The 11407-nt window shown below is 42.3% G+C and overlaps 1 protein-coding gene across 1 annotated transcript in view; it reads right to left on the bottom strand.

The window, feature by feature from the left end:
- Window positions 1–2231: 2231 nt before the first annotated feature.
- LOC145404029 (uncharacterized) overlaps window positions 2232–11407 on the bottom strand; it is a 142140-nt gene continuing 132964 nt past the window's right edge. Inside the window, exon 9 of the mRNA XM_080275632.1 lies at window positions 2232–3588. Within this exon, the coding sequence (XP_080131758.1) occupies window positions 2970–3588 (619 nt within the window). The 3' untranslated portion in view covers window positions 2232–2969. The remainder of the gene's footprint in view (window positions 3589–11407) is intronic.

The following is an 11407-nucleotide window of genomic DNA, read 5'->3' as shown; positions in this document are numbered from 1 at the left end:
CTCTCAAGGCTTGATGCTCACAGACATCAGCAAAACTCTGCACTAGCCTACCTAGTTCTTGTCTGGTACTTGCAAGCAGTACTGCATCATCAGCATACAACAAATTTGAGATATTCCATCTATCACCATTCATTACCAACGCCATCCCTCTCTCCATTACTTGTACTTTTTACTTCTCTCATCACCCCATCCATATATATATTCAACAACCATGGGGACATTACACAACCTTGTCGAACATCCACACCGATCATGAACCATTCACTTAGATGCCCATTAACCCTTACACATGCTTCACTACCATCATAAAAACTCTTGACAGCACCTAGCAGCTTACCGTCTACACCATACATGCGCTAAACTTTCCACAATCCCTCTCTGTCTACTTTGCCGTATGCTTTTTCCAGAGCCATGAATCCCATAAACACCTTATGGTCCTCACAAGCCTTCTCTGTTATCTGTCTCACTGCAAATACTTGATCCACACATCCTCTGCTACTCCCAAAGACACCCTGTTCATCACTCACTAGGACTTCTGACATCTCTCTTACTTTCTCTATAATAATTCTTCCATATACCTTCCCTACCACACTCAATAACTTATGCCACGATAATTTTTGCACTCACTCGCTCACCTTTATTTTTGTACAGCCTTTTTCCACTCTGCAGGCAGTTTCACTCATCCATGTCTTCTTACATATCGCCAACAAGCACTTCATTCCACTCTCCCCACTAAAGCATCTCTGCATACACCTCATCAACCCCAGCTGCTTTCCCATATTTCAGTCATTTCACAGTGCTCTTCACCTGTGTGAGTGTCATGTCTCCTGACACTCATTCCTTCTCTGCACACTCCCAAAACCAATCAAAGGGAGGGTAATATAGAATGAATAATAATTTGGAATGTGGCAAGTGTAAAAAAAAAAAAAAAAAAAAAAAAAAAAAAAAAAAAAAAAGGCCTTTACCCCGCGCCGTCCCGGCGACGTGAATTAACGCGGCAACATTGCAAGGTCCCTAATTTGCACAATTTTCAATTTTCGCGAGTGATTTCGCGAGTGATTTTTGGCACGTATACACGGGACACCTTCCTCTAATCCTCTACAAGATGCCAAAGGAACAATGCCTTACACCGCATAACCTCTCCCCCCCCCCCTGCACGCCATTGTCTCGGCAATTCACCTGTTACCAGTGACCTGGCCAATAAAGACGTTCAGGGCCAGAGTGATTCCCCAATTGATGACAATGTGGAGGACAAAGTTTACATAGCATTAGAGGAAGAAACAGTCAGAAATGATGATCAGGTAATGTGAGAAAAAAAAGGTCATGAATGGTGATGAGTTAGTGAGTGAAACAATGCTTATAATGCCTATATTACTGTTTGAAAACCAATATACTCTTGTACTACATATAAATTCATACCAAGTAAATAAATACATACTGTTTATGAGTGGATAAAATAGTTACCCTCCCATAGAACTCGTTTTCTTTGGTGCCAGCCTGTTAGAAAACCCAGTCAGGAAAGTAAGTACTTGTACCTAAATCGAGTATTTCAAACCTCAGGTAAGCGATTTCTCTATGAATTTTCGATGTTTCTCACCGAAAGTGGATGTTTGAAAAAAAAAAAAAAAAAAAAAAAAAAAAAAAAAAAAAAAAAAAGGGTCTAAAAACGTCGCGATGGGGCGGGTTAAAAAAAAAGTCCTTAAAAAAAAAAAGTGTGAGTGAAGCAAAGTAAGCACAGGAATGTAATACTACAACAATAATCACACACATACTTTAAAATCTAAATGTTTCAGGCTACGCTGCTTACTAACCACATTATCTGAACCACATGGTGGTAAAATCCATCGGAATGCATTACAATACTTAAAAATAATACCAAACATAAAAGTATCAACAGACAGCTGTAAAACAAAGCAACTCAAAAAGGAATATGGTGGCCTATTGGGTTAGGATACTGAATGACCTGACATGGATAGTGGCCAAACTGAATCCCTCTTCGTACAAAAGATTGTTCCAACATGCTTTACTGGATAAAGGAACATTATGAGCAGCCTCTTCTTTAAGTAAGCATAGTGAAAACACTTCTCTTTGATTCAGCCAGCCAATTAATAAGACTGTTGTCTTGCATTCTCCTTTGTTCTAATACAGATGGGATTTTGTATGGTTGACAATGAACTTCAAGGAATGAACAAATTTATTACTCAAAGATACAGCACTGAAAAGTAAAATACCAGACCTGCAAATAAAGAATTACCTCTTCACTTGTACTTGATGAAATGTTGCCTACTTCTTCCTTCATCTTTACCATTCTTTTTCTGTCTGCACTCCTCTCTTCCTATTTCTCCTATCTTTTCTGTCACTTATTATTACTCTTCTTTCCTTTTCAGGTGACTTTACATTGAGTGACAGGCCTAATGGTTTCCTGCATGCCAAGAAACCATGTACAATGGTGAGTGGTAACCATATAACCAACCCATGCATGTTCCCTGTATCAACATGTGAGTTGGAGGAGGGTTAGTGCCCCTCACCATAAAACAACCAACTCAAAGTCAAACGGTCACCCCTTATTATATTATGGCGTTTGAATATATATAGACAGATACTTGTACAGTTGGCTTCAGGTATTTCAATACACATTTAGCAAGGCTGTGGCACCATCCAGCAACCTGTCCACTGTAGCTAGTAGTAATATGGCTCATAATGAGGGGGGAAGGCAGTTGTACTGTCATCTGTGAATGCAATAGTGGGTAGTTTCTCATTACTGTTTGGTATTAGGTTTCATAGGATCCAGTTGTTAACCAGATCATTACCAACCATGCTGGGCAGGCTGCTAGATGCCATGTTGGCCTTGGTAAATGTGTATCAAAATACTTGAGCCCATTGTTCCATTCTCATAAAGTAACTAAGTTTTATAACATAATGTTAATTTTCCTCCTACTTGTTTCTGTCCAACATTTCTGGACAAGAACTTATGAACACTTACCATCAATTTCTTTATCAGCTTCCTTACATTCAAAATGAGTTTGTGCTGTCTTGATCAGTAGCTGGAACAACTCATCTCCTTTGTCATCTGAAGAAGCATTATCCAACAACTCATCCTTTTTTACTTTCATAACTCGATATCTACTTTTGGCAAAGCTTAATTTAGAACTCAGCCTCTTATTCAACCCATTTTTGAGCTTGTTGTAGAGATCTAAGGACATTCCTTCTGGGTGACTACCTGAATCTAATCCCATTATAATGCAATACCCTCCAGTCTTTTCTTCAATTTCCTTAGCTATATTTTCAATGCTTGATGCCAATTCCATCAAGCTGCTTGTGGCAGTAATATCATTAACACCCAAACTCATAAAAGTTAAATCAGGACAGTAGTTCAGTAAATCCTGCCAAACAGCATCATTTTTTATAGTAGCCACAGAGGCATCTTCTGAAACAAATAATTTCAAAAGAAAAGAAGGATGTGATCTGGGCTTCTCAAGAAAATAATGAGAGATATATGAATGACCAAACAAGGCCACTTTGTGCTGTGGATCAGCACTGTCAAACTCCGTGAGCATGAAGTCCTCTCCCACACTGCCTATGCTTTCCCTGAAAATAAGAGAGAATTAGTCAGTGTATATTCTGAAAAGCCTCATTCCACACTTCCATGGGTCAGCCTTTTTTTTCACAAAATGGCTGCTCTCCATGCTACACAGTTACCATCACGTAGTAATTTGACAGGTTTTGTTGTCATTCATTTAATACTGATCCCAATCGTCTGTACAAATAGGTTCCAAGTATTGAAGCACAATCACTTCAATGAATAGTTTTCATTAAAAAATACAGTAATACAGGTATACCCCGGTTTAACGATGTAACTGGCTACATAAAAACCTATTGTTAGGAAGGGGTATCGTATATTGGGGTAGATTTAACATGTAAAGTATAGGGATACGTTTTTGAGCCTTGGGTTTCCTCCCCCAACCAAGTCCTAAACCCACCCAAATGAGTCCAAAACAAGCTTAAAGCCAATCTCAATGGACTAACAGCTGTAAAAGAAGCTAACATTAGCTTAACACCTGTAAATAACTCACTAAAACCAACAAGTAAAATCTGAAAATCATCAAATATTAGTCTGGACAAAATCAAGTGGCGAATGGGAAGGTGGATGGAGTAGTTGGTGAGTGTGGTGTGCCTGCAGAGATGGAAGAGAACAACAGTGCTTTAGTGGACACTTGTGCCAGGAGGGGGTCGGTGAGTGCTTTAGCGGACATTTGTGCCAGGAGGGGGTTCGTGATAGCTAATATCCTCTTCAGGCACAAAATGATCCACAGGTATACGTGGTGAGTGATGAGAAGGGTGGGTGGTGAACTGAATGAACGGAAGGCACTGATTGATTATGTGTGTGTGGATGAAAGGATGAGAAGGTGTGTAAACGATGCAAGAGTATTTAGAGCTTGGGGGAATGGACTTTCAGACCACCACTTAGTGGTGGTAAGATTTAAAATCCAAATAAAATGGAGAAATTGAAGAAGGAAAGGACAGGAGGATGTAGTACATACAAGGAGGGTGGAGAAGTTACAAGAAGATGGAAGAATGGCAGAATATAAGAGGGAAGTGGAGGAGCTATTGGGTAAATATGGATTGGAGCAGATGGGGGACGTGGAAGGTGTTCTAGATGTTTACAGAAGAAATCTGTGCAGCATGTGAGATGGTGTGGGGGTGCAGAGAAGGCAAAAAGGGGTGCAAGGAACAGCATGGTGGACTGAAGAGGTGAGAGAGGCTGTGACACAAGAGAAGAAAGCATAGTGTGAGTGGATGAGAAACAGGGACGTGGAAGAAGTTGAGAGACGGAAGAGAGAGCTATATGTAGCGAGGAGAGAGGTGAAAAGACTGGTGAGAGAGAGTAAGAAGAGAGTGGATGAGGAATTTGGATGGAACTTAAGTGTAAAATGGAGGGAATGTAAGAAAATGTTCTGGAAAGAGGTAAAGAAAGTTAGACAGGATGCCAATGAAGTTAGCTGGAGTGAAAGATAAAAATTGTAGATTATATACTAGAGAAGAAGGGAGAAAAAGTGAGCAGATGGAGAGAACACTTTAAGGAATTGTTAAACGTAAAGAATGACAGAAATGTAAGTATAAGTGACTGAGGAATGGCTGGGAGAAGGAGGGATGTGAGAAGAGAGGAAGAAATCAGTAGGATGGAAGTTGTGGAAGCAATGAAGATAATTAAAATGGGGAAAGCCCCAGGAATTGATAGAGTGTGTGGTGAAATGCTGAAGCATGGGGGAGAGATAGTAGTAGAATGGATGTGGAAGATGTGCAGACTGGCCAGGGAGGAAGGCAAAGTCCCAGAGGATTTGAAGACAGGTATAATTATTCCCCTGTACAAAGGAAAAGGGGAAAAAAAAGTGTGTGGTAATCATAGGGGGATTTGTCTTCTTATTGTAATAAGAAAAGTATATGGCAGGATATTTATTGACAGAGTTAACGAAATAACAGAGGAAATAGTCGGAGAAGAGCAGGGAGGTTTTAGGAAGGGAAGAGTTTAGGTGGATCAGATATTCATTCTTAGATCTTTAGTGGAAAAGTTTCCAGAGAAGGCAAAGAAGTTGTATACAGCCTTCATGTTTTTGGAGTAGCATATGATCTGGAGGATAGACAAGGATTGTGGAAAGTATTAAGAATATATGGAGTAGATGAGAAGCTGCTGAAGGCCATGAAAAGTATGTATGAGGGTGCTAAGGCTGCAGTGTGTGTGGATAGTGAACTGAGTGAATTTTTCTATTAGCAGGTTGGATTGAAACAAGGATGTGTCATGTCTCCATGGCTGTTCAATCTGTATATGGATGAGGTTATAAAAGAGATACATGGTAGGGCAGTGGATGTTGGAGTGGCCCTGGTGAGAGAAGGCAGTGTTTGGAAACTCCCTGTACTGTTGTTTGCAGATGATACTGTGTTGTTAAGCGAAGACAAAGGGGAGCTGCAAGGCTTGGTGAATGAGTTTGGGAGAGTATGTAAGAAACGGAATCTAAAGGCGAATGTAGGGAAGAGTATAAGCTATGGTTTTTGAGAGAAGTGAAGTCAGTGAACATACAGTGAGGATGGATGAGGAGGAAATGGAAAATGTGAGTGCGATTAAGAACTTGGGTAGCGTGATGAGTAAGGATGGAAGTTTAGAGGGTGAAGTGCTTGAATGTGTGCAACAGGGAAGAAAGGTTGCTGGTTCCTTGAGAGCAGTGATAAGAAACAGGGAAGTGAGCATGGAAGTGAAAAAGATCATCATCATCCAGACCTCCTTTCCCACCAAAGGGCAGGGTGAGGAGTAGCAATGTCCAGACAATCCAAATTTGCCCAATCCAATGGGCCACGCTTCCATTCACTCATCATTCAAACCCCAGGAATCCTGGCCCTATGGGATAAGCCAAAAACATTCACCACGTTCTGTAGCTTAACAAAAATGTATCCGATTAAGTCAAGCTAATACATGACAGTAGTGTATTGTGATACCAAGTCTAACCTATGGAAGTGAAGCTTGGACCTTGTTGGAGGGACAGAAGTCAGGAATGAGAGCAGTGGAAATCACTTATTTGAGAGGAGTCACATGGAGAGACAGATTGATAAAGGAGGAAGTGAAGGACCATTGTGGTGTGGATGTGGATGTGATAAGAAGCGTTAGGAAAAACACACTGAGGTGGTTTGGACGTGGAGAGGACAATGGAGAGTGAGAGACTGACGAGGAGTGTGTATGTGAGTGAGGTGGAGGGGGGGAGAGGAAGCGGGAGGCTAAGGATGAGATCAAGGGATGGAGTGGAGAGGTATAAGAGAGAGAGAGGGGGGGTGAGCTGGGAGCAGGGCAATGAAATGGGGGGGGACAGGGCGACATGGAGGCGATTTGTTTGTGGTCACCCCTTATGGGATTAAGGCATCTGGCAATAGATAGATAGATAGATAAAATCAAGCTTAGTAAACTGTACCCCAAATGATAATGTTCACCCCACCTATGGCTAAAACACATTAATCTAAGTCTAAAAAGTCAATAAATCAACCTATCTATCTATCTATCTATTGCAAGACGCCTCAATCCTGTTTGGGGTGGCCACAAACAAATCGCCTCCAAGTCGCCCTGTCCCCTGCCATTTCACTCCCCTGCTCCCAACTCACACCCCCCTCTCTCATATACCTCTCCACCCCATCCCTCCATCTCATCCTCGGCCTCACCTCCCTCTTCCCCCCTCCACCTCACTCACATACACTCTCTTCGTCAGTCTTTCACCCTCCATCCTCTTCACATGGCCAAACCACCTCAGTGTGTTCCTCATAACGCTCCCTATCACATCCACATCAACACCACAACGTTCCTTTATATCCTCATTCGTCAGCCTATCTCTCCATGTGACTCCACAGGCTCCTCTTAAATAACTCATTTCCACTGCTCTCACTCTTGACTTGTGTCTCTCCAACAACGTCCAAGCTTCACTTCCGTACGTTAAAGTTGGTATCACAATACTGTCATGTAGTAACTTTTTCACTTCCATGCTCACTTCCCTGTTTCTTATCACTGCTTTCAAAGAACCAGCAACCTTTCTTCCTGCTGTACCCTTTCAAGCACCTCACCCTCCAAACCTCCATCCTTACTCATCACACTACCCAAGTACTTAAACGTACTCACATTTTCCAATTCCTCACCATCCAACCTCGCTGTACATTCACTGACTTCACCTCCCTCAAAGACCATCACTTTACTCTTCCCTACATTCACCTTCAGATTCCGTTTCTTACACACTCTCCCAAACTCATCCACCAAGCCTTGCATCTCCCCTTCGTCTTCACTCAACAACACAGTATCATCTGCAAACAACAGTACAGGGAGTTTCCAAACACTATCCTCTCTCACCAGGGCCACTCCAACATCCACCTACACTCACAAAATTAGTCTAAAATATCATCAAACCTGGTATAAAAAATCAAAACCCATCGTTAAACTGGTACGTGGCCATTGTTAGGAACGGTATGGTGGTATTTCTACCCCCACTGTTAAACCGGAGTATCACATCTAGGTATACACGTATCTCAATACTGTAATTAAAAATACACTTTTATACTGTGTGTGTGTGTGTGTGTGTGTGTGTGTGTGTGTGTGTGTGTGTGTACAGTATTTACCTAGTTGTGGTATACAGGATTTGAGATTAGCTTGGGTTGTCCCATCTCTGTATCTTAAATTATCCAATCTATTTTTAAACACAGACATTTGCTTGTAAAACTTACTCTTTCAAACCATTCCAAATGTCTATACAGTAAACCCTGGATATAACGAACCCTTATACAGCGAATTTCGGATATGACGACCCACCATTTCCGGAGCGATTTTCCATTGGATATAGCGACCTTTGGTAGCTATATCCGGCGGAAGTTCACTTCCTGGCATGGTAAGTGTACTGTAACAATACTACATTACATTACAGGCATTATATTTATATGGACAACTTCATTCAGGATGGTATTTACTGCACAAGTACTGTATAATTCTATCTATCTATTGCCAGACGCCTCAATCCCGTTTGAGGTGGCCACAAACAAATCGCCTCCAAGTCGCCCTGTCCCCTGCCATTTCACTCCCCTGCTCCCAACTCACACACCCCTCTCTCATATACCTCTCCACCCCATCCCTCCATCTCATCCTCGGCCTCCCCCTCCCTCTTCCCCCCTCCACCTCGCTCACATACACTCTCTTTGTCAGTCTTTCACCCTCCATCCTCTCCACATGGCCAAACCACCTCAGTGTGTTCCTCATAACTCTTCCTATCACATCCACATCCACACCACAACGCTCCTTTATATCCTCATTCGTCAGCCTGTCTCTCCATGTGACTCCACAGGCTCCTCTTAAATAACTCATTTCCACTGCTCTCACTCTTGACTTGTGTCCTTCCAACAACGTCCAAGCTTCACTTCCATACGTTAGAGTTGGTATCACAATACTGTCATGTAGTAACTTTTTCACTTCCATGCTCACTTCCCTGTTTCTTATCACTGCTTTCAAAGAACCAGCAACCTTTCTTCCCTGCTGTACCCTTTCAAGCACCTCACCCTCCAAACCTCCATCCTTACTCATCACACTACCCAAGTACTTAAACGTACTCACATTTTCCAATTCCTCACCATCCAACCTAGCTGTACATTCACTGACTTCACCTCTCTCAAAGACCATCACTTTACTCTTCCCTACATTCACCTTTAGATTCCGTTTCTTACACACTCCCCCAAACTCATCCACCAAGCCTTGCAGCTCCCCTTCATCTTCACTCAACAACACAATATCATCTGCAAACAACAGTACAGGGAGTTTCCAAAACACTATCCTCTCTCACCAGGGCCACTCAAACATCCACTACCCTACCTTGTACTTCTTTTATTACCCCCATCCATGTACAGATTGAACAACCATGGCAACATGACACATCCCTGTTTCAACCCAACTTTCAAAGAGAAAAATTCACTTAGTTCACCATCCACACGCACTGCAGCCTTAGCACCATCATACATACTCTTCACAGCATTCAACAACTTCCCATCTACTCCATATATTCTTAATACTTTCCACAATCCTTGTCTATCCACCCTGTCATATGCTTTCTCCAAATCCATGAAAGCCGCATACAACTTCTTTCCCTTCTCTAGAAACTTTTCCACTAAAGATCTAAGAATGAATATCTGATCTACACAACCTCTTCCCTTCCTAAAGCCTCCCTTTTCTTCTCCAACTAATTTCTCTGTTCCTTCTCTAACTCTATCAATAAGTATCCTACCACACACTTTTCCTATTATACTAAGAAGACAAATGCCCCTATGATTACCACACACTTCTTTTTCCCTTTTTCCTTTGTACAAGGGAATAATTATACCTGACTTCCAATCCTCCGGGACTGTACCTTCCTCCCAGGCCAATCTGCACATCTTCTACATCCATTCCACTACTATCTCTCCCCCATGCTTCAGCATTTCACCACACACTCCATCAATTCCTGGCGCTTTCCCCAATTTAACTTTCTTCATTGCTTCCACAACTTCTATCCTACTGATTTCTTCCTGTCTTCTCACCTCCCTCCTTCTCCCAGCCATTCCCCAGCCACTTATATTCGCATTACTTCCATCCTCTATGTTCAACAATTCCTTAAAGTGTTCACTCCATCTGCTCACTTTTTCTCCCCCTACTACTAATCTCCACTAGTAATCTACCATATTTATCTTTCACTCCCCTGCTAACTTCACTTCCACCCTGTCTTACTCTTTTCACCTCTTTCCAGAACATTTTCTTACAGTCCCTCCACTTTACACTCAAATTCCTTCCAAATTCCTCATCCACTCTCTTCTTACTCTCTCTTACTAATCTTTTCACCTCTCACTTTCTTTCTACATATAACTCTCTCTTCTGCCTCTCAACTTCTTCCATGCCCCTATTTCTCATCCATTCATTGTACGCTTTCTTCTTTTGTGCCACAGCCTGTCTCACCTCTTCAGCCCACCACGCTGTTCCTTGCACCCCCCTCCGTCTTCTCTTCCTTCCACACACCACATCACATGCTGCACATATTTCTTCTGTAAATATCCTACACACACCTTCCACGTCTCCCATCTGCTCCAATTCATATTTGCCCAATCGTTCCTCCACTTCTCTCTTATACTCTGCCTTTTTCTCATCCTCTTGTAACCTTTCCACTCTCCTTGCAACTACTCCTTCCTCTCATCTTTCCCTTCTACTCCTCCATCTTACTTGAATCCTAATTCTGGCCACCACCAAGTAGTGGTCAGAAAATCCACTCCCCCAACCTCTATAAGCTCTTGCATCCATTACACATCTTCGCATCCTTTCATCCACACACACATAAGCAATCACTGCCTTCCTTTCATTCAGTTCACCACCCACCCTTCTCATCACTCGCCATGTATACCTGTGGATCATTTTATGCCTGAAGAGGGTATTGGGTATCACCAACCCCCTCCCAGCACAAATGTCCACTAACGCACTCCCATTCTCATCTATCTCAGCAGGTACACCCCACTCACCAACTATTCCATCCACCTTCACATTCCCAACTTTACCATTCATATCGCCGTACATATTACCGTACATAAACCACAGAATTCTCCAAGTGAAACTTCATAGAGTAAGTTGTGGTGGTGCACGCTGGACCGAACGATTCCACGGATATAGCATCCTTGGGTCGGTAATCCCTCGGTTAACCCCTTACCCGCGGGGATGGCCGGACTGCACCATGCCCCTCCCGTGGGGATAGCAGGACGATAAATTAGTTACTTCCAGGTCAGTGGAAGTATCACTATGCCTTTCCCCTTGTTTATATATATTTTTTAGTATGAGAATGGGTCACAACGGAAATTTCAATGGGTAATGAACAGGTAAAATTAG

The sequence above is a fragment of the Coenobita brevimanus genome, chromosome 62 (genome assembly GCF_032717465.1).
Source record: "Coenobita brevimanus isolate Jiangsu-jjx chromosome 62, ASM3271746v2, whole genome shotgun sequence".
Classification (NCBI taxonomy): Eukaryota; Metazoa; Arthropoda; class Malacostraca; order Decapoda; family Coenobitidae; genus Coenobita; species Coenobita brevimanus.
The sequence above is the reverse complement of the archived record's forward strand: the minus strand, read 5'-3'. Positions and strand labels throughout refer to the sequence as shown.